At 49.5% G+C, this 23,270-nt stretch overlaps 1 protein-coding gene across 5 annotated transcripts in view; it reads left to right on the forward strand.

The window, feature by feature from the left end:
• Nucleotides 1-10,064, forward strand: part of CADM1 (cell adhesion molecule 1) — a 320,245-nt gene extending 310,181 nt beyond the window's left edge. For 4 of the 5 annotated variants that reach the window (XM_072953757.1, XM_072953754.1, XM_072953755.1 and 1 more), the window contains 2 exons: nucleotides 546-677; nucleotides 2,686-5,763. In XM_072953757.1, coding sequence (XP_072809858.1) covers nucleotides 546-677; nucleotides 2,686-2,804 — 251 coding nt within the window. In that variant the 3' untranslated portion in view covers nucleotides 2,805-5,763. Of the gene's footprint in view, nucleotides 1-545; nucleotides 678-2,685; nucleotides 5,764-9,662 lie in introns of those variants that run through there. The other variant, XM_072953758.1, reaches the window with a different exon arrangement.
• The last annotated feature ends 13,206 nt before the right edge of the window (nucleotides 10,065-23,270 follow it).

Genomic DNA, 23,270 nt, shown 5'->3' on the forward strand with positions numbered 1-23,270 from the left:
CGGGCATGTCACTTGTCTCCAGTCTTCTAGTCCTTGTTTTATCTCTAGGCAGCTGTGGCTTTTGAGCTCCTTGCTTCTCCCACGCAGGTGCCTGGCAGGGAATGGGTCACTGGGCGTCTCTAGAAAGATGCTCCAGCCTGCCCTCCACAGCTCCCGTGACTGCCTGAAGGGGCCATTATGCGCACCCTTACATGCTTTGGTCGGCCTCCTTGCTAGGATCTGCAGCTGGATTCAGACAGAGAGAACGCCAAGGCCAGGTCAGGACTGGACAGACTCTGTTTCTTCCCTCAGGGCTCCCTAAATTTGTCCCCTCTACGCTAGTATCTGATGCCGCTCAGAATGAAATAGCCTTGAGGGGAGAACAGATACGTTCAGCACTGGACAGGGCGGCCTGTTCCCTCGGTGAGACTTGATCCCTCCCGATTGTCCGCTCTGACTCCTCCATTAAAAAAGACGGTGGCCTCTGAGCCTGGAGGCAGTGTCGCCAGGGCTTCTGGTGTCTGGTAATGAGCTCTACATCCCTATTCCTCTTCTGATTTCAACAGATTCTCGAGCAGGTGAAGAAGGCTCGATCAGGGCGGTGGATCACGCCGTGATCGGCGGCGTCGTGGCCGTGGTGGTCTTCGCCATGCTGTGCCTGCTCATTATCCTGGGCCGCTATTTTGCCAGACATAAAGGTAAGCCAGGCACTTGGGCGGGCAGGAGGCCTGGTGTCACCACACCCCCTGCCTTCTGGGGACTTTGCAAGGTTGTCCTTGATAAGCAGTTTGGTTTCTGTGGTCACATAACCTATTTGATTCCTGAAACTGGGAGAGGGAAAAAAAAAAACCAACAAAAAAAACCCCCCAGAAATCTTAGCAGCTGCTGATTAAGACTCCGAGGGCTGATGAGCAACACGCCTTGATTTGGATTTTTCTCTAAATATAAAGCTTTTTAGGTTTGCTATCCTACAATCCACCACTGGGGACAGAGAAAATTACAAAATAGGGGCTGGTGTGTGAGGTGTGGCGTGAACCCCCAAACAAGAAACGGGGGGGCCACACCCGTAATCTACTGCTTTGTGGGAAGCAGGTGGACTGGCTCTGCTCCCTGGTCCCCAACTCTGGGTAAGCTGGTTACAGTGGCTGGAATACTTCCTTGGTTTGATGTGCCTTAAAAGCCACATAAATATGTATTTTTAAAATTATCGGTGCAATTGATTTAAATTGCCATTAATCATCACACTTACCAAACGTGCAGTCTGGATGGGCAATCATCTTTGCCCACGCTCCTCCTCTCCGCCCCCTGCTGCTCTGAGCCTCTTCTACCCTCTTGGTAATTTATTCTTCCTTTTCTTTGGAGGCCCTTGTCTGTCTCGGTTATTTTTCCCAAGCGCTGTGCAGGGAGCTCCCGGGCCTTTGCTGTAGTGTGAACTCTGGGCGCTGGCAGACTGCCTGATTGTAGAGCTTGGGTTTGGGGAGGGTCCTGTGAGCACAGCAGTGGAGGCCCAAGGGATTTGACCGTCGCCTTGAGAAGCCAAAATGCCCGTCTCGAGTGTCAATGGGTTTGGGGCCCTCAGCCTGTGGGTCCCCTCTGCCCCGCCCAGGAGGCAGCCTGTCTGGCCGAGATCTCCCAGCCTCTTGATGGAGCCAGGAAGGTCAGGCCAGAGAGCAGGGCCGGCGTCCGCACAGCAGCTGTGGGAAACCAGGGGAAGAGGGACGTGGCCAGGGGGACATTTGACTGCCTGCCTTCTCAGATTTGTCACTTTGAAAACTTGAAAAACGCAGCAAATCCACCGGCCTTTTTTTAACTTAAGCATCTTTGAGAACACAGTACATAAGAGGAAGAGGGTTATTGGATTATGACGGGCAATGTACGCTCCACCTATATTTCATACCGAGGCGCAATCCTTATCTTTCTCCATGTGACCCGTTGGGACTTGCTGATAAGAGTGTCACCAACTCTGTAACGTTCTGTCTACTGTCATTATAATGTGGCTGTGCCAATTAGCAAATCCATGAATCTGGGTCCGGGCTCGAGTTCCCTTAGGAGCGAGAATCACTTGTTCCTGAAGGCAGATCCCACGCCTCAGTTACAGCTGTTATAAGATCCAATTATTTCTCGATCTGGAACCCCCAGCCCGAGGTGGAAGGCAGAAGGAAAATCAAACCTACCTGGGCAAGTTCAAGCACATCCTCCCTCACAGATCGGCAACAGTTGCTTCCTGAAGCCAGGAGACGAGGATTCCACTAAATGATCTGAGATGACCCCAGAACGGCAGCAGGGCCCTAATTCATGTCTTGGCTAATTGCTCTTCCTTGCTTTGGTCTGTAACCATGTATGTGCACATATGTGGCCATTGGTCCTGGGCGGTTACCGCTAACACGCTAGTCAGCAGCTCTCCAGCTTTCTGCATTTTTAGCTCCCACTCACGTCTTCTGCTGCTGACATCCTCTGGTCATAATCACTGCTCTAATGTCTCATTTGCTGAATTATATCGCAGCGGTTCAGTTGGAGTGGTGCCTTTGGAACCCCCGGATCCCCATGTGTCTCACCCACCTCGCTCTCTTCTTCCAATTGTTTTTTCCCCTCTGCTGCCTGCACACCACTTCGGCTGATGATGGCCATAAAGCACGTTGCCATCTCTGTACCACTTTGCACAGAGGCCATCAGACAGTCACGGTGCTTTACCCCTTCATCTTTCAGGTACATACTTCACTCATGAAGCCAAAGGAGCCGATGACGCAGCAGACGCAGACACAGCTATAATCAATGCAGAAGGAGGACAGAACAACTCGGAAGAAAAGAAAGAGTACTTCATCTAAGCAGCCTTTTTGTTTCCATGAGGTGTCCAACTGGCCCTATTTAGATGATAAAGAGACAGTGATATTGGAACTTGCGAGAAATTCGTGTGATCTTTTATGAATGGGTGGAAAGGTGCGAGACTGAGAAGGCTTGGGATTTGCTGTGTAAAAAAAAAAAAAGAAAAGAAATGTTCTTTGAAAAGTACATTCTGCTGTTTGACACCTCTTTTTTTGTTTGGTTGGTTGGTTGGTTTTTTTTTTTAAGTTTTATTTCTTCCTACCAAGTCAAACTTGGATGCTTGGATTTAGTTTGGATAGACTGCAGAAAATTCTGTGCCTTGTTATTTTGTTGGTTGGTTGAGTTCCCTTTTTTTTTTTTTTTCCTTCCTTCCTTTGTGCAGATTTATTTTTTCCCCCCAAAAATTTTGGATTTGGTCCAAAATCTCCCATTTTGGAATTTGCCTGCTGGGATTCCTTAGATCCTTTCCCCTCCCCTGATTTTGTTACTGTTGTTCCTTTCGTTTTGTTGATTTTTTTTTTTTGAAGTAACTGCTTTCTGTTCAAAATTCAGTTTCATAAAAGGAGAACCAGCACAGGTTAGATTTCATAGTTCAGAACTTAGTGTATCCATAATGCATTCTTCTCTGTTGTCGTAAAGATTTGGGTGAACAAACAATGAGAACTCTTTGCTGCTGCCCGTTTTTCAAATACTTAGAGCAGCGAAGACTAGAAACTTAGACTGTGATTCGAAACTGTTCTGTTCGCTGTGGAACTACATTACAGGGTTATCTGCAAGTGAGGTGTGTCACAATGAGATTGAATCTGTCTTTAATTCTGTGTCTGTAGACGGCTCAGTAGAGATACCCCACGCTGTCCAGAAAGGTTTGGGGCAGAAAGGGCTCCTCCTTTTTCAGTGCCCTAAACAGACCTGACAGGTGAGGTCTTTCCCTTTTATATAAGTGGACAAATTTGAGTTGCCCCAGGAGGGGAAGTAGGGAGGGGGGAAGATCGGTCTGCTCTGGTTATTTCTGTTCCAAACAATTCCATCCACCTTTCCCAATCGGCCTTACTTCTCACTAATTTGTAGGAAAAAGCAAGTCCGTGTGGTGTGCGAATGACTGGATGGGACAGGGGTTTTTTGGGTTTTTTTTGTTTTTGGTTTTTTTTTTCTTTTTTCCTTTGTGCTTGGTTAGCAAGGCAGTAGGATGTGGCCTGCATGTACTGTATATTACAGGTATTTGTCATGCTGGGATTTCCAACTCAAATCCGTGTGAAACTTTCATTCCTTCCGATTTGGCCGGACAAAGGCAGGAGGTACAAAAGAAGGGCCCGTATTGTTCTCACACTGGTCTGCTGTCGAGCTCAGTTCTCGAAAGGTCAGAGCCGAGGTGGAAAAACAGCATGTAGGGATTTTTTTCAGTTACTTAATCAAAACTCAAATGTGAGTGTTTTTATCTTTTTACCTTTCATACACTAGCCTTGGCCTCTTTCCTCAGCCTTAAGACCCACCTGCCAAAAAATTCCTGGCCCTCGCATGATGACAGCCATAGTGCACCGCTACTAAAATAAGTCTCCTTGAACCTGTCTTAGATGGGGAGCCTTGGGAAAAAGAGGAGTCAAGTTAGCATTTACAGGTTGTTGGTTTTTTTTTTTTTAAAGAACTGTGGGGATTTTCACTGAAACGTCTAGGAAATTTAGTAGTCCTGAAGGACAAAAATGAAACCCTTACCATATGTTTTGGTAAGGCTTCAGACTCCAGAACCCAGTCGCTACGGAAAGACGGCATCAAAAGAAAAGATAGATCTATATATATATATATAAATATATATTATATAACATTTTCAGTGAGTAATTTTGGAGTTTGCAAGGTGCATTTTTACTCTTGTTACATTATGTGGAAAAAACTGACGCTGATTTATTTAAAGAGGAAAAAAAGTGTCAACTCTTTGTTATTTGAAAGCGTGTTTATTTTTCTTGTCTTTATTTTAACCTTTGATAGAACCATTGCAATACGGGGGCCTTTTGGGAACGGACTGGTATATAAAAGAAAATCCATATCGAGCAGCATTTTGTTTTCCCCTCTCCCATCCCCAGGCACTTAACCAAGACAAAAAGCCACAACGAACATCCCTTTTTCAATGTATTTTATAACATGCAGCTCTATTCCGAGCCCTTAGCGCCCATTCTGACCATAGTATAATCATATCAAAGGGTGAGAACCATTTAGCATGTTGTTGAAAGGGTTTTTTTCAGTTCTTTTTAGGAAAAAAAAAAACAAAAAACAAAAAACAAAAAACAAAAAAAAAAAAAGGAAAAAAACCTACCATGACTCACAGAATTGGCATCTCATTCGGGGACCTCCCATCTTTCCGTTTGAAAAGTGTACAGTAGTGCAGTGCTTCTGGCGTGACTCTATGGCTTACAATGTCGACATGTCTCAGGTTCATGTGTTTTGACTGGTGTTTTCCGTCTCAGGTAGATTGCAAAGTGTAGGCCCCACACATTGGAAAAAATAATAATAATAATAATAATAATAATAATAAAAACAAAGCAAAAACAGGAAATTATGGATTTTAGTTGTATATTGGTTTATGTATTTTTTCTTAAGTATACAGTGCACTGTTTGAAATGTATTGTTGAGTATTACTTTGTACAGGTTGAACACTTTTTTTAGAGTGAAGAAAGAACAAACTTGTTTTCTTTTGTGTTTTTTAAAGGAATATAAAATGATGAAGGATGTATAATTGATGCCAAATAAGCTTGTTCTTTAGTCACACCGACGTCTGACTTTTCCCTTTAGGCCAGTTCTGTTTTTAAGGTGTACATGAACGATGTTACGGTGTAAGAGACTCCATATCCATGTGTTCCCATTCCCATTTTGTATTGAACGGTTCATGTATACCATTTTTACAAAAAAAAAAAGAAAAAAAAAGAAGTACTATAAAATATCTGTCTTCTTAATAAAAAAAAATTAATGTTACCAAGTGATCCTTTAATCTCATTCTGGACTTCTTACGGACGCCCCGGCCTGGGAGAAGATGGGTACCCGGGCCGGCTTTCTCCTTAGGACCTCGCGCGGGGCCGGGCACGCGGGCAGTAGGTGCTAGGAGGTGCTGCTGGCTGGGCTGCTTGGAACCGCCTTCTCTCCTCCTCCGCTCATCCCCCCTGTCCTTGCTCTCTCCTCCCCTCTCAGCAGACAGGCGGGCCAGGTGCGTCAGCATCGTGGACTCAGCGATCTGTGCAGGTGCGCGGGCGGCAGTGGCGGGCCAGCTGGGACTGGCCCCTCCGATGCATCGGTCTCCTGCCCTCCCTCCCCTACTTCCACCCGCCTCCCCCACCCGCTCCCCCGTGTTGGCTGCTCCACCTGTCTCTTCCTTTGGGATTTCGTGTCTTAACAATTCATCCTTCCTTCTTCCTTTCAAGTTCTCTCTCCTTTAACAAAAAGACAGCGTGATCTGCGAAGGACCAGCCCGGCCGCCTGCGGAAGATTGTTCTCACTTACCCTTCAGGCTGCTGGGGCTTCCGGGCCTGGGTGTCTGCCAGGATCCGGCCTGTTGTCGTCCGCCTTGCCTTGCAGGCTGAGGGAGCAATAACCCCTCTTGCTGGTGACTGACCTTTCACATGCGCAGATCATCCGGGAGCTGCCCCAAACGGCCCTTTTCCACCGTTCACCCAGCTGTGGCTGAGTTCCCCTTCTCTCTCTCGGGCAGGTCATGGGGAAAGCGCAGCAGTGGAGGAAAAGGTAAGCTGGAGAAAAGCCAAAGGCTGTGGACCTCATTTCCGCCTCTTCCGTCCTGGCCTGGTCTCTTGCCCGTCTCTGTAAAGATCAGCTAATCAGACCCACAGTTACTGAGCACCAGCCGAATGTTCACGTTGGGAGAAACACGGGGATGCGTCAGGTCGTCTCCGGAGACTAACCAGGGCATCAGTTACACTCACGTAAAAACAGGAAATGATTCTCAGCTGCAGCCAAGGAGCCCAGAGATTGCCAAGGGGATTTCCTGGAGGGAAATCTGTGAAGGCTGGGGAGTCAAGACAGCTTCCTGGAGGAGCTGATGCCCACTGGACCCTAAAGGATGGTTTAGAGGAGAGCAAGTGCGAGCTGGAGGTACAAAGGGCGGACCTGGACGGGAAGAATAAAGCAAAATCAGGTGCTGTGTGGAGGGTGGGAGCAGTCGTGTGGTGGTTCTCGAAGTCCAGACGGCAGTCAAAATTTGAGGGTCCCCTCCAGCCTCTGCCCCAGGACAGGGCGTACTGGTTCATCACAACTCTGTAAAAAGATCACTATGTGTGGCAGAGCCTAGAGGCCAAGAGCACATGCTAAGAGACTGCCGGGGTTCGAATCTCGCTCTACCACCTTGTTAGCTGTGAAACCTCAGGCAAGTTCCCCAACCAACTGGCCTTGGTCTCCTGCTCCGTAAGGTAAGGATCCCCATCTTAGGAGAGAGAAATGAGATTAGCAAATAAGGTGCCAGGCCCAGGAAGCACTCCTGATGTGTTAGTCATCACACAGGACAGAGGCAAATGGTGATGAAAGAGATGGAAGTTCACCCAAGAAGAGGTGACCCCTCTCGTGGAGAGAGCTCTCCGGGCTCCTGTGCATGTGGACACTTCGTGCCCTTGTGAAGCCTGCGTTACAATGTTTAAGGAGCCCTTTCTCCTCACCACTCATTAGTACAGTCATTCCAGGCCTCCTGAGAGGCAGTATGTCAGTGTCCCCCACCTTCTCCCCTTCTCTGTAGCATGAGGCTCCAGTTTCAGTTGCAACCGGCAAAGGAGGGACCCAAGAGGGTCACCTAACTGAGGCAGACGTGAGGTGGCGACTCTGCACATTTGCCGCTGAGTCCCATGGGGTATGCAAATACGATACGAAGGCACCAGAAGCAGGAGTTTGATAAGTTGCCCAGCCCTTCATCCAGGATGGGGGCCAAATGGTCCTCGTTTCCTCCAGAGAGTTTCCACAAATGTTCTGGCCTGCTCGCATTCTCCAAATGCATCAGCTGGAACCCCGAGGTGCTATGCGGGTGTTAATTGGTGCAATCTTTCACTGTCCTCTGTCTACTGGAAATGTAATTCTTGTACTGCTGTGGACGCACTCCATGGAGAAATGTCCCTTTGATTCTGTCATCTGGAGCCTTAAAGCAACGGTGCAGTCACCGTGCTGCAGGTGGAAGGAGCCTGCTTAAGGGAAGGCATTTTGTTTCATTATAAAATGATGCCTAAGACCCTTTTTGCCAGGATGCCAAGTCCTCGGCCCTTTGTTGTGAAGAACTGGCAGCCAGATTCTTTCAGAGTGAAAGTTCCATCCATAGCCGCATGAGTATAGTTTGGAAATATTTCCAAAATGAAGCACTTGGATGTCCTAATGCACTGTACAGAAGGAAAGGGGGACTCTTGGCTGTCATTCAAAAGACTTTGGGGACCAATATATTGAAGTCAGTGGTGGGCACGCAGCAGGCACTTTGCAAGTAGTTGATCATTACAGGGAGACTAACTGAGCATCTGGTTGCCCGAATCTCACTTTATAGTCTGAACAGTTCCCCAATTCTGTGTTTCAACCTTGACATTTATAAGTCCAACCTCAATACAGGTAGCTTCCAAGTTGGCCTTAAAGAAATGAGCCAGCCAGCCCTGACTTTAGTGCTGTCAGTCCCATCACACTCAAGGACCTGCCAGGACAGTGTATCTGTTCTTGCCTGTGAGGGATGACAGTTTTGGTAACGGCAAAGCAAAGCCTCACCATTGCCCGCATCTATTGTGAGAGGCCTTCAGAATGATGTATGGCATGTTAGAAACATTCAAACCAAATTCCATGCCTTATTTGTGTTCATCTCAAAATTGTGAAATTGTTCTCTAATAAGAGCCACAGTATTCAATGCCCCCGTGTCACCCCCACCCCACACCGTTACACATACCAGCAAAAGGGTGTTAAGCACAAGGATAATGTGAGCACCCCAAAACGGAGACTTGAAAGCAAGTCTTCCAATCCTCAGCTTCTAGGCTCTTCTGTACACAGGTGATTTGTTTTGTTTTGTGTGTTTTTAATTGCTCATTTCCAAGGGAACATAAAACTGTCTACTGCCCCTGGTGGTCAGTGTAGGAAATGCAATTCAGACCTTGCATATTTAAGTATGGAATTAATTCCAACAAGGAACCAGACTTAAAGTCAACTGCTTTTTCTCTTCACACACACGCACACCCACCCTCGAGTCCCATTTTACTCTCTCCTAATCCTTGGAGGTGTTAAGCTGTGGGTGGTGATTCCTGAGAAAGTGAAAACTTCCACTGAGGGTCAGATCAACGCAGGACTTCCCCAGCTGCCCTCCAAAGGCGCACTGCTCACAATCATATTTCAGACATGATCGCCTTAAATCTTCCTTAAGTGCTATCTTCTCAGGTTAATTAATCACCAGGCTTAAACTTGCTGTTAACAGCAGGAAGTCCATCCTGAAGTCAGCAATGTTACGATTGCATCTTTTAATACTGTTTATCCTGCATTAGTGTTTACTTAGGGGGAAAATTGATCCGTAATTGATATTTCAGTCTTCCAGAGCTGGTGTTGGAAGAGCCTAATGCAAGCCTTTAATAGCAAGCAAATATTTAAATCCCTTAATGGTGGCTGAATATTGAAATGTGCAACTTTATTACTCCTTTTGGTTTGCTTTCTCTGTAGTTGTGTATTTCATCGTTTAAACTTGCAACGGATGCTGGCAGGCTGGAGTCTAGCTAATCCGCAAAAGCTGTTTGCCCAGACACGGCAGCCCTGATTAAAAAGTATTGCTATGGAAAGAAATCTTCTGCACTAATCAGTCTCTGTTAGCTAGTGACGAAATTACTATCCATCTCTCTCTCTCTCTCTCTTTCTCTCCCTCTCTCTAGGCCTGTTTTCTCTAACCTCCTCTCCCAGAATAAAGTGATGAGGGCAGCTCTAGTGTTGCAATTAGGAGCATGAATCTTTTATCGTTTGGACAAGGAAGGGAAAATGCCATTACTGTCAACTGAAATGTCCTACTTGGGTTTTTTGCTCCTCCTTCCCTGCCAAAGCCCATTGCTGCTGCTGAAAGTGTATCATGTTCACAGCTGTTCTTGGTGGCTTTATTCTTAACACAGCCAGAAATGTAGCCCGGGAGATGCTTAAGACACTGTATGGAAAATAATAGATTTCCTTGCAGAGACACCAATGCATCAAGGAGGGTCTTGAGTCACGTTAGACCCACCCAAGATCACCAATTTTCTCCCTCTCTGGCTTCAGTTACAGAGGCTATTGCTTAAAAAAAAAAATCAGGCCCTCTTGAATCCTCTGTTTTCCCGGTTGGTTTCTATCAGCACCCCCAAGTCTCTGGCTGTGGCGGCCTCTGTCTCACCACTCACCTCCAGCAGCTGTGACATCTGACCAGAAGCAGTGCCTGCAGGAAGTGGAAAAGAAAGGATGCTACAGATCGGAGAAGAAGAACTTGCAGGGGAGCCAGCCACGCAAGAGTTAAGACTGGTTTCACCAGCCGGGGCTCCAGAGACAGAGGTGGCTGTGTTGAAGGTCACTGCGACCATCCTAGCACAAAGGTGGGGTCCTCCCCTGTGGGGCATCTCCGTGCGGCCATCACGAATGCCAAGAAGTGGTGTAGGTAGTTCGCTAGTTTCAGCCATCCAGCCCCATCGCCACGCCGCCTCCCAGACCCAGCCCTTAGTTAGGAAGCTCTGGGAAGGAGACTCCCTTTGGCAGGTCAAGAGGGAGTAGCTGCTCGGTCACAAAAGTTTGGAAGGCTGCAAGGAGGAAACAGCCAACGGTGCATCACAAGGTTGCAGCTTCCAGACTGTTTCTGCAAATGCATGTCAAAAGCCATGTGTTTCTTCGTCCCAGAGTGCCTCCCCAGCCGTGCCGGAAGGAAAGGTAAAGGCCAGACTGGCCAGAGCTCCCTCGCCCTTCCGCTCTAGGTGCCGCCAAAACACCCCCAGCCGAGTTGCCACCACTCCCCCACTGTTTTCATTCTCAGCTTCTTCTAAATGGAAACCATTAATCACACTAAATTGTGCAATGATTCTGTGATAGGGAGAATGCTGATGGCAAAAATCATTCTCCTTTGTTGTGCCAGGCAGGCAAAAGGCAGAAGTATTAGCTTGTTGCCCTGCCTGGCTCCTTGCAAATGCTGACCATGTGTTTGCCGACGCAGCTGCCTCGATGCTCAGAGCTTAATTTAGCGCTGGTCTAAGGCATCCAAATGTTGACGGAATACGAGGCCCCCAGCCACCTCTTCCGTATTCCAAGGACCGCCAGGAAACTTGTACCTGTGGGCTCTCCTCGAAGTTCTTTCCCATCTCAAGGGCCCCAGATCGGGGGGGGGGGGGATGCTGTGGGACTCGTGGAAGACCCAAGGTGGTCTCAGACGGGGTGAGCTGGCAGGGTAAGCTGCACCCCCCCCCACACACACACACATCACTCCTGCCAGCTGGATTTCAGAAGAAGCCAGGTGTGGGTACCAAGGAGCCTTTTTGCCTTTCAGAATTTGATGTCTGCTTTGCTTTCGACAAGCCTCTTTGTAAGCCACCCCTTCTAAATTAGAATCATTTTCCAAAAGCTCTTAAGCTATGATTAATGCCAGGGCTGTTTTTAACAATCATCCTGCCAGTCTTAAGCTGTAGTCATTTTCAATAATTTGGAGTGCTCAAAGGCAAGCCAGGAGTTTGTTGACAACAAAACCCGTAAGAACACAGCCAGGCAGCCACAAAAGATGGAAAAGCCAAGGGACCATTTGGGCTTAGCGGCCTTTCTGCTCCCAGAGTTTCGCCACTAAAAGTTTGATTGAACGCTCACAATGCATTAAGGATCCAACTGTGAACATGGCTCTGTGAGAGGGCTGCCAGCCTGGCTTTTGTGTGAACAAATGAGCGGCGTGTTTGGAGGGCTCCTGGTTTATTTATGGACATGTGTGGTTCATTCACGCCATCCCCAAACCAGAGAACACTCGTTTGTCTTCCCTTTGCCAGTATCCAAAACTGGGAAAGAAATGCATTTGCTTTGCTCGGGGCTGTTTACTTCCGTGAATCCTGAGCAAGTCCTGGGCCAGGATTTGAGACTCCAGCTCCACGGATGGCCCTGGCCATTTCCTCAGCCCTGTGCATCAGACCCGTGTTCTCTCTCTAATCTTGGCAATTTCATGCTAGGATATCCATCTGTTTGAAAGCCCAAACCGAAGCTATGGCTGGAAACGTCTGTGATCACAGGTTTACTTAGACTCAGCTTCGAATGGCACTTATTTCTAGCTCATTACCTTCTCCGGTGGGAAAGGGTCAGCTCCGGGTGATGAAGTTTAACCCAAGGACGGATAGACATCTGTGTCTCAATCCAACACTAGCTATTACGTAGGTTACGTTGCAAGCCAGGGAGAACTCGGACTTCTGGGTAAAGCTTGGAGCTTGCATTAGCCGACTTCCAATAAACTCCCTTCAACCGTGGTTCATCACAGCAGGAGCCCCATTCCAGGCTTCAATATGGCCTTAAGAGGTATCTGTCATGTTCCCTCTTGGTCCCTGCTGACTGCAAACCCCTTTCTTCTGAGGCTGAATGGACAGATCTCTTGTGTTTGGTCTCTGGGTCATGTTCCTGTCTTGGCCAGGAGTCCCCAGAGAGAAACTCATAATCTACCAGTGACTCTCCACATCTCTCCCTGCTCTCAAAGAGTTCCGCTGGGTTTTTCCTGGCAGTTTTTCAAGGGAGGAAATGAGGAAATGAAAAGTTGCCTCCAAATCTGCTCCTTCCCTTTATAACCCCTTTCTCAGCTAACAGCATCATGAGTCACTCCAACCAGAAGCCTGACATCAAGAATATCAGTTTCTCCCTCATCTCCCACTTCCAGCTGCTTCCCGACTCCTGCCCACTGCCCCCGACATACTTCTCCAACTTGACCCAACCTCGCCGTTTCCATGTTGCTTGCCTGGAGCTGCAGGAGCACAGTGGCCTCTTCTCTGGGTCCCCTGTGCCTCGACCTCAGGCTCCAACATCAGCCCTAAATGGAAGAAACGGGGTCCCTCACCTGCTCGGAAACCATTCTTGCCCAACTTTTGACTGCAGAATAAACCCCAATCCTCACAATTTGCCATCAGTTAAGATTGGCCTTTCAGTCCCCCTACCCGTGACCCTCCACCTCTAGTCACACCCCCTCCGCGCAGCCCCCATCTCACCTCCTCAAGTTCCGTTTCATTACTGGTCCACACCTCTGTGCCTTTGAACATCCCCGAGAGCATCGCCCTCCCTTAGGTTACCTCTCCGTGCTTCCCCAACCTCTCATGCTTACTTCAGTTGATGTCCTTATCACATATCTGAGCTGTCTGTTTACCGTTCTGTCTCCCTCAATAAAACAGTAAATTCCTTGAGAGTAGAGACTGAATCTGATCCAGCTCTGTATCTCCGAAGCCAAGTGCAGTATCTGGCCCTGTGCTCAATAAATTATTGAATAATCAGAGAGAGATTTCTTTTTTCTCCATCTGTGGTTGGATTGGTCTTTTCATCTGTTCATCTTTTTTCTGGAAATATCCTGGTAAGGCCTGCGTTCTTTCTTCTTTCTAACTCGCAATTCCATAGTTTTCCAGAACACCCTCTGCTTTGTAAATTTTTGTCTTGGTTTGGTTTTGATTCTGTTTCTTGCTGTCCTGGGTCAACATTGTTTTTTCCTTCCCGCATCTCTTCCTTCTTCTATCCCTCTGGGCTCTTTTATCCATTAAGGTCGATGTGTCAAGTGCCTATGTCTTACAGACATTTTAAGGGCCTGGAAAGAAAAAAAAAAAAAAAAAATATATATATATATATATATATATATATATATATATATATATATATATGTATGTATAAGCTCCAAAAGCCTGAGAAGGAAAAGTATAAAATCAAAAATTATTAAATGTTTAATTAAATCTGTACAAAACCAGTACATTGTCAACCAGCAAACTGCAGCCAAACTGAACTGGTAAATAATTGTGAATTGTATTCCGTGTGGGATTTTAAATGTATTTGATCCCGTGGGGGATGGAGGCTCCATACAAAGCAGTCTTAGAGCCTGCAGAGGTTTTAAACCAGTCCCACCTCTCTCTCCTTTCTTTGCTTTTTTCTTCCTCTCTCTTTTTCATCCTCTCTCTCCTCTCCGTCTCTGAATCTCTCACCCCAACCCTGGGCACATCGACCAGGTTCTGGAGGAAACCAGCGAGAGAAAGGCCTAGTCCTGCCAGGTGGGCAGAGCACAGCTGTTGTGCAAGCCATCAAGGCCTCCTGCGAAGGTGACACTTTGAAGAATCTGATGGATATACTCAGGGGCTCAGGCTGGAAAGCCAGGCTGCCCCAAATAAGCATTATTAGACCCCTGATACGTTTCCACTAGCGACAACTTTTCCTGGTTTCAGCCACGGCAGTCTGTAAAGACCTCCGACCTGCACACCCAGCTTCTATTTTGTACAGCAAATGGTCAGCGTGGACACCTTGGCTTTGGAGGGCAGGTGACTTCTCCGACCTACTTCTGTCTCCCGACTTTCGGAGCTTGTTTTGGTGTGTGTGGGGGCGGGGAGGGCGTAGGCTGGTGGCCCCTGACTCCCCTGACTCCCCGGGAGCCGTATTCATGAATGCTGTTTCCAGCTGTGCCTCTGATTCAGCCCGTGACCTTGGGCTAATCGCTTCCTCTGTGGGCCTTGCTCTCCGTCTATAGTCTCCATCCCAAACCGTTTCCAGTTATTTTTTTGTGACGTACTCTGACATCTCAGATCCCAGACACGGTAAAATACGGCTGTTGTTACAATGCATTTAAAATCCCCGACTGAACTGTGTTGTCATGTCTTGAGTTGAAAATCAGAAAGCTGTAATCATTGGCAACTAATTCCAACTGTTGCTTTATGGTATCCTTGCCATGCTGAGATCATCCAGTTTTTTTTTTTTTTTTGCTACTTTTTCTTTAAAATAAATAAATAAATAAAAGCCTCCTTTGTGAAGAATGGACTTCATTTAGTAAATAACTTTGACTTGTGTGATTACTTCTGTGACTTTTCAACAACTTGGCTTAGCCAGAAAAATAAAAGCCTTACCCTCCCTCCTCCCCTCAACCCCCGGCCCCCGCCCTCCCTGGCCCCCGACTTCCGTCCTGGCGTTCCTGAAAGTAATTGTGCAATTAGGAAGAAGTGGCTGGAGCATCACGTTTCTCTATATTTTAAGTTGGGAGTCTGACTTTGACTCTGCGCTTGCTGGAGTGGGTGAGCCAGCCGGTTATTAAAAAAACAATTATGCTGTTAAAAAATCAGGAGCTCCACAAGTGAAGAGCATCGATTGGCGAGAGCTGGTCAGTTATCACCAGAAGGTCCTGACAACACACTAATAGGTTTTTCTGAAGATCCAATCAAATTTTCTAGGCAGAGGCTTGAGGTGTTCCACATGGGATAATGCTTGTCCTGGCCAGTATTGATTTCAGGGTGGCTCTCCCCACTCTCTCTCTCTCGCTGGCTCCCACTCTTCAGTGCCTGCTACCTTTTTCCTTTTTTTCTTTTCTTTTTTTCTTTTTTGTAATAAAGACTTGAGCTATGTTAACAGTTTCATGGGGGAGAGGCGTCTGAAAAGCCCCCTCTGCCCTTGACGGTGCCTCCCTGCACCATCTCCTTTGTTACTCCATCCTTAAACTCAGGTACAGCATCGCCACCTCCTGCTCTGTGTCTCCCTGACCTTGTGGATTTCATTCTCCTAGCAGCTCCCAGCCCAGCCAGCAGCACGTCTTAGAAGAGATTCAGTTGGAAAGCCTGCTGGGAAGGAGGGGTGAATTGGCTTAAAGTCACGAAGATTCCAGTCCCCGCCCCACTGGGGAAGTAAATTCCCTGGACAAGGAGAGTGTTGGTCCACGTGTAACTGTGCATGTGCATGTGCATGTGCATGGGCATGTGTGTGTGGTGAGGCAAGGCGCCCAGATACAGTTGTACAGGTTGTGCACTTACCAAGAGTGTCAGATCAAGGCGGTGCATGGGACAGGGATCCCACCCAGCCTCTGCCAGTGAGGCTTGGGGACTTGATCCCCCTTCCCACGTGGGGATCACGTGGGTAAATGCCATGCTGCCACACAAATGGTAGCTACAGGTTATCGTCAAACTTCGGGGCTCTGGGGGTCGTTCCTCCTCCCCCAGGCTTCCCAAACCCTGCCTGGAGCCACAGAACAAGACTCACGCCAATTAGCACTTGGTTACATGCTGACACATTCCTCCCCGGCCCCCGTGGTCTCCGATGTGTGTTTTGTCTCCACACCAGGCCGCTGGTGCCTGGAGCTGTGGGGTGGCATCTCATACCTGTGCTCCACTCCCCAGACCCCCACAGTACGCGGAGCACACACTGCCTCCACGGTAACTCCTTGACTTCCCTGGGCATTTATTGTTACACAATTTTCCGTCTGGAGCACTGCCCACCTAGGAAGAGACTTAAATGGAATCTGTAGCTCTGGTTGAGTTCATCCAATCACAGACTACAGGATGTCAGATCTGCAGAACACCTCGGAGCTCGCCGTCCAGCCCTCTCATTTTATACACTTGGATGGCAGGCGCAGACAAGGATAGAATACCAGCCACTGAGGTGTCTCTTGCTGATTCCCGCTCCCCTCCCCCAGCCAGGACTCCTGAGCCAGGTTAATGAGGGAAGGGTACCTGGCCACTCACCGCCAGCGCAGCACCCCAACAGCCATGGGGGGGGTGTCTCAAGCTGTGGGCACTGGACCCACAACAGGGCGTCACCTGAAGCTGATTCAAAATGCAGATTCTCAGGCCCCACCCATATCTATTGAATTGAAAACTGGAAAGGGAACCTAGCTATCTGCAGACAAGGGAATCCGCTGGGCAGATCTGATGCCTGCTGTAGCGTGAGACCCACTGGCTGCGGTCGGGGAAGCGGCGCTGGGCTTAGAGCCGGCAAACGTGCATCTGAATCCAGGTCCTATGTACTACAGCGTCAGTGTCTGTTGATAAAGCAGGAAGCAGCGCTCCCCGGGCCAGGATTCCACGCACACGAGCTGGGAGGATGTGCCTGGCACACAGTAGGCACTTAGGAACCGTTCCCTGAGTTTGAATTGCCACTTGTCTCGAGTGAGTGGCTGAATGGCTGATTGCAAGGCTGATTGGAGGACATGCAACTGTCATCAGGAAAAACAAATCTATTAAGTGCCTAAATGCATGATATTCTGTTCCCTACATACTGAGACAAAAAGCCTTCCATAAACCTGGGGAGACACAGTAGTGCACACAGGCCAAATGTTTTGAAGCTGGGAGGCTCGTGGTCTAAAGCCAGCTCCGCCGCCGTGTGCTCACTGGGAGATCCTGATCGACATGCACTGACACACTCATTCATTCAGATACCTGGGCGGCAGGTGGCGGGGCCAGGGGGTCCTATGAGGTGCCAAGCAACATGTTAGGCATGGAAAACACACAAGAGAACAAGGTGGATGAGGTCCCTGTGGCAGATCAAATATTCTACTTGCTCCCCTACCCGTCCCAGCCCCCAGCAGCTGGACAGACCATGTGAAATGGAGCAGAAGGGACGCCCATCTTCTGGGGCCGAGGCCACAAGGTCCCTGCTCACACAGGATTCTCCAGTCTCTCTCTTCCCTGCTGCAGCCACCAAGAAGCCTCGGTGTTCCAAATGATGCGGCCATAAGGTGCTAAAACCTCCACTGTCTGGATCCTTGAGTGACCAGGTGAAGCAGACGCCTTTGCTGACCTACGTGAGGCATGGAGCAGGAGAGAGGAACGTGAGATTTGGGAATACGTTTCCACTGCTTAGCTCAGCCTCTCCTGACTAAAACAGACTCTGCCCAATGTGTCTGAAAACCACACATGGTTGAGTGTTCAGTTACAGTTGTAAGAGATGCCATGAGGGAGACATAGGACTTGCTCTCAAAGCACACATCAGCGGGCTCTTATCAAGTCTGGGGGACCCCTTGAAGGCTTCTCTAGGGGAGTGCAAGTTGAGACTGGAGGGATGAAGAGGAGTTACTTTGGCAAAATGGGAAGGGGAGGTCAAGCCCAAGCAGAAAAACAGCATGTGCAAAGGCCCTGAAGCGGGAGGGTGCATGATGTGGACAGAGCGCAGGTGGGCAAGGTAGGAGTACCAGACGTGAGCAGGGGATGAATGAGGAGGTGGGAGAGAACCACATTATGGAGGATTTTATAGGCCATTCAGGGCTTTGTGATTTTATTCTAAAACCAGTGGTAAACTGAAAGTTTACAAGGCAGCAGTGGGAAATCTTTTACAATTTCTTTGAGCCTTACCTTTCTCATCTGTACAATGGGCATAATATTATACATGCTTTAAAGAATGGACTGAAATAAGCTCTGTCAAACGTGGCGCCAGGGGCATTGTTGACACCTAAAGCGACTCAACACTTTCTCTCGTTCCCTCCTGCTTGGAGTTTACATGGAGCACAGGCACTCTGCCAAGTTCTCTGTGGGGGATTCTGAGATCCAGGGAAGAGACTCAAAATACCTCTGCAATAAGATAATAGCTAATGTTTATTGAGCCCTTACCACCACCCTCTGGGATAGATGATGATGATGATGATGATGATGATGATTATACCCATTTCACAGATGGGGACACCCAGACACAAGGTGGTTAAACTACTTGCTCAGCAGGAACACACCTGGTCAATAGCAGGGCATAATTTAAATCCAGACACTGTGATGCCAAGATCCTCACTATTAATTGCTACATTTTACTGCCTCTTTGAAAGGCATGGGATTTTAGGAACACCAAGTGATCAGAGGGGGCAGCTCTGAGCAGACCCAACCAACGGGGTGAGAGGAAGAGATAGATCCACCCTTGATGCTGATAAGATTGCCTGTGAGAACCACGGGTGCATCACTTCCTGTTACTGACCCTCTGCCCCACCAGGCAGAGGCAGAACCTCACAGCTGGACCCCACACCTCCCTCGACCGTTTTCCAAGCCAGCTCCATCAGCCTCACACATCCCTGGTAGAGGCGCTCCCTCCCGGCGCAGCCCCATAGCACACAGGTCCCTGCTGGGTGAGACCCTGGGAGCCACAGGAGGCATTAGTGGGGGCATCTCCCCTGCGAGGAGGAGGCCTGAGGTCCTGGCGGAGGTCAGGAAGAAAGCACCTAAGGGCATACAGTGTGGGCAGAGCTCCCGAGGAAAGCCAGCCCAGCTGGACTTCGAGGCCGGCAGGCAGGATGGCCACCACGCTCCTGCCACTCTCCGCAGTCAACCAGAAGTCAGAAAATGGGCTACCAGCGAAGCAGATGGCTGAGAACATCATGTGTATACAATATTTATGACATGTGAGCTGAGCAGAGCTGTGGCTGAGACTCCCGTCCCAGGCAGAGTAATTCAGCCCTGTGCGATGAACAAGATTGTAATTGGGGTAGTTCCAATTTACTAACCATTTGCAAAAGATTACATACCTCTCACATATCATCCTCTCCTAATCTTACTTTAATGAACACTACTCTATCTGGATGTATAATTTCAGGGCGGGGGGGAAAACAATTTCTAGCCTAGAAGGCAAAGCTGTAGCTAATACATTAACATCCAAATTAGAGAGAGGGAGAGTAATTGTGAGCTCTATAGTCAAAGTAATTTAAAGCCTCCCTCCCCTTTCTCGCAGTGACAGACAGATGTGCAGTGGAGGCGGCTCCTGCCACAGCCGAGGACTTGGATATGGGGGTGGAAGTCTTGCCCTCCAGGATGGCAGCCTCAACCAAGAAGGGTTCCCATAGGAATGCGCTTCTCAGCTGCTCTTCACTGCTGGAAATAGAGCATCTTTATATGAGGAGGGAAGCAAGTCAGACTAGCAGAAGAACTTCCATGGAGTAATGATTGTTGCTAAGTGCACCCTCCTAAAAGCCCAAGGCTGGGAGGAAGACTTGGGAGCTAATTAACCCAACTCTAACTCATGTTCACCATCTGTAAAATGGGAGTGGGGTGGAATGGTAATGCCACTTAATTCATTCCTCATTCAACAACTTTTCTTGAAACCGACTTTGTACGCAGCACTCCTAGATGCTGGGGAAACAGAAGTTTAAAAAAAAAAAAAAGGTAGTTCCTGCTCTCATGAATCTTACACTTCCCTGAGGGAAGAAAAACAAACAAATATCCAGGATGCTGGATAAGAGAACAAACCCTCGAGATGGGCTTGCCCTCCTTCAAGACCAAAGGAGACACACCTGCCTTCCCAGCCTTTGGACCTGGGAAAGCCCTTTGAGCCACCATCCTGCCAGTGAGCGTGGCCCGGCACTGAGTCATCCCCACTCTCCCGCCGGTCCCCTTTGGGAGGAGTGGTTTGCATTTGAACTTGGAGTGACAGTCCAGACTGGGGGCACGAAAGAGGGGGCAGAGAGCTGCCACCCAGCTGCCACCCCAGAATGAGGGCTGCAGGGAGCAGAGAGGGCTGCACGCAGAGAGCCAGGCTCTCTCCTGCCTAGAGCTCTGGCCCTGGTTGAAGGAGGTAAGAAGGCCCCTTCTGCTAGCTCAGCCATTCACTGTGGCAGCCTGAGAAAGGTACCAGGGTCTAAGAGGAGGTCAGAGACCACTGTCAGCGAAAGACAACACTTGCAATCCTGGAGACACCCCTCAGGAACACCTTCTCTGGTTGTCAATGGTAAGGCAGAGCAGGACTGCAGGGGAGAAGCACTCAGCTGTGCTTGCCCTGCCCCTTATGATTCATCAAGTCCCCAAGAGGGGCCTGAAGCACAGCCCAGGCCCCTTTCCCAGGCGCCGGAACCTCCGCACGCTCTGCTGTGTACCAGTGCTTCGCTGGCTGCAACTCTCCATCCTCGGCCAGAACTGCCCCAGGGCAGACTCCGAGGCGTGAGTCCCAGCTGTGATGCCCTGAGGCCCCTCCCCCTCCTGATCCCTGATGCCAGGAGTGGCAGGTAAGGGTGACAGGTGATGGTGGAAGCCCTGGGACCCATCTGTTTGGAGCCTTGTCCTGTCACCTCCTCCCACATCTCTTTCCCCCGTTCTCACTGCCACTGTCACTTAACTGCCCCTCAGAGCGGTCTGCCGGGGCCCTGTTGGAAGATCTTGTCAATCAGACTTGCCCACTCCCATGGACATACACAGAACCCACTCCTGCCCACACTCCAACCCTTTCCTGGCCCTCTGGCCACCCCCTCTGTCTTCAGCACACACACACACACACACACACACACACACAGACACCTGGACAGCAAGAAGCAGTCCAGCCCACACGCCGGGAAAGGGTCTGAAATTGACAGCTGTTCCCGCCCCAGTTGGGAGGAAGGGGGCATGGGCTGTGGCCGGGCGCTCCAGTTCCCCTCCCGTCTCCACTCCCAGCCACCTCAGGGAGCCAGGACCACTGTCACCAGTGTCTCCAGGGCCACCCTCAGGGTGTTGGGGCTTGGGGGAAAAATATTGCCTCCCTCCTCCCCAGCAAGAACCTTTTGTATTAGCAAACAACAAGGTTGAGCCAGGCCACCTTCCAGACACTAGTCCCTGCCTGGTCACGTCGCAGGCTTCCCCCTGACCCTGGTGTGTGGCTGTGCCTGCAGCGCGAGCATACTAAAGGGCAGGAGGGGAGAGGGGAATCTAGGCTAAAAAAATACATAGAATACAGGAAAGAAGGGAGGAAGGAAGGAAGAGGGGACGTGGTGGAGGGAGGGAAGAAGGGAAGAAAGGAAAGAGGGAGCAGGAAGGAAGGTGGCGGGCTCCCAGTGGAGTGCACACTAGGTGTGTACCGTGTGACTGAGTGTGTCTTCTCAGAGGTGATCGCGTGTCGTAGGACCAACCATCCCAATTTGCCCAGGAAGAAGGAGGCTCCTAGGACAGGGGACTTCTTCAGCGCTAAGTCCTGGACCAGCTGGTGGCCCTGGTCCACCCTGTTCTATCTCCCCGCAGCCCGTGTTTTAGAACAAGTCCCTTGTCTAAGCAAGGCTGGGTTCTGACGTCCCACGTGGAGTCTGAGGACAGGCTCGGGTTCTTGGGTGGCGGAAAATGGATCACACTCTTTGTTCCTCCTGCTCCTGTGCTCCCGCTGTCACCTCTGCCATCGTTTCACAGCAGTAGTTTGTGGGGTGGTTGTTTTGGGGGTGACAACAACAGCAATCCAAGTTCACACTTCCAAAGCGCTGACTGGGCGGCGGGCACAGCTCCGCTTTCAATGGACTGACTCAGTTCACCTTCTCACTTCTCTCTGATGTAGGCACTACCATTGATGCTGTTTGCAGGGGAAGAAACAGGATAAAAGAGGTCAAGGCGCAAGGACAGAGCCCGGGGCCGGTGGGTGGGGATTTACCCCGCTGCAGTGTGTCTGCAGCCGTGCCCCGGGGCCCTCGGCCTGGGGTCCCCATTCAGCCCCCAGGGGCATTTTAGCCTGTGTTCTGATGGGAACTAGTGGGTTAGGGGGAGCAGGGAAGTTGGGCTTTTTCCTCCGGAAGTCTGAGTGGCAGGGCCTGGGCGTGGATCCTTGCAGCCACTGAGGCACTCAGAGCCCCCAGGGTAGGACTCCAGGGCTGCCCATGGGCCCAGCCACCCTTCCCACCTTTCCCACCCTTCCAGGGCTGATGGTCCCTCTTCTCTCTCCCAGGACTTAATGACCTGCTCCTCCATGCTGTCAGTAAGCACGTGGTCTCGTGGAAGCAATTCTCCAAGCCTGAAAAAAGGAGCAAAAGGAATATTTGATCACAGGTAGCTGCTGTCAGCCCGCAGTCTCTGAAGTCCTGGACTGGGTGCTCCCTGCCCACTGGGAGTCCTGCCAAGCCCCTCCTTCATGTCCACAGCCCCAGCCCAAGGACTCCACGCTGCATCCAGAAAGGGAGTACGCAGGATGTGCCTCTCAGATGTCCCCCCTCCTTCGCCATGAAATGTGGTTCCTTCAATCAAGCAGCGAGCAGTCTGTTCCCAGCCAAGGCTGCACAGAATTGCCCTCAGAGCCCTCACCACCCACCTTCCCAGTCCCTCTTACTGGCGAGAGAGGATGTGAGCCTTGGGGAGAGAGAGACTTTTGAAACCAATCAGACTGGGGCTCAGATCCAACTCTCACGTATGGCTAGCGGTGACCTTGGCAAAGCCACCAAACTTCAGTGCTTGTTTCAGGCATAAAGCATCCACCTGCTAGCTCTGAATGGAGCGATAATGAAACAGTGGTCCCCAAGTGTCTGGATGTGCGCCTGGCTCGCAGAGGAACTGCTTAAGTTATAGATATAATTACCTTGGGTCTGGAAGCTCAGAGGGCAGTGAGTCCACCCCGGCTCCCTACTTTAGAAGAGGCACATGCAGTCTGTCCCACGCTGTGATTCTAAAAATTTCTAGAAAAAAGGAAGTCTTGAAACGTCCTATTGTATCCAATTTCATGTTTTATCAACTCCCTTCTGTTGACAATTTTTTTTTAGTTCTAGCCTGAGTTCCTCAAGCTAATTTTCTTTTGTCTCCTTTTCAGAAGAGGTTGAGAATCATCTCGTCTCTTCCTGATCTTTCTGGAGGAGCATAAGGGCTTCCCCCCTCCAGCTGTGAAGC

This window comes from Vicugna pacos, chromosome 33 (genome assembly GCF_048564905.1).
Source record: "Vicugna pacos chromosome 33, VicPac4, whole genome shotgun sequence".
NCBI lineage: Eukaryota > Metazoa > Chordata > Mammalia > Artiodactyla > Camelidae > Vicugna > Vicugna pacos.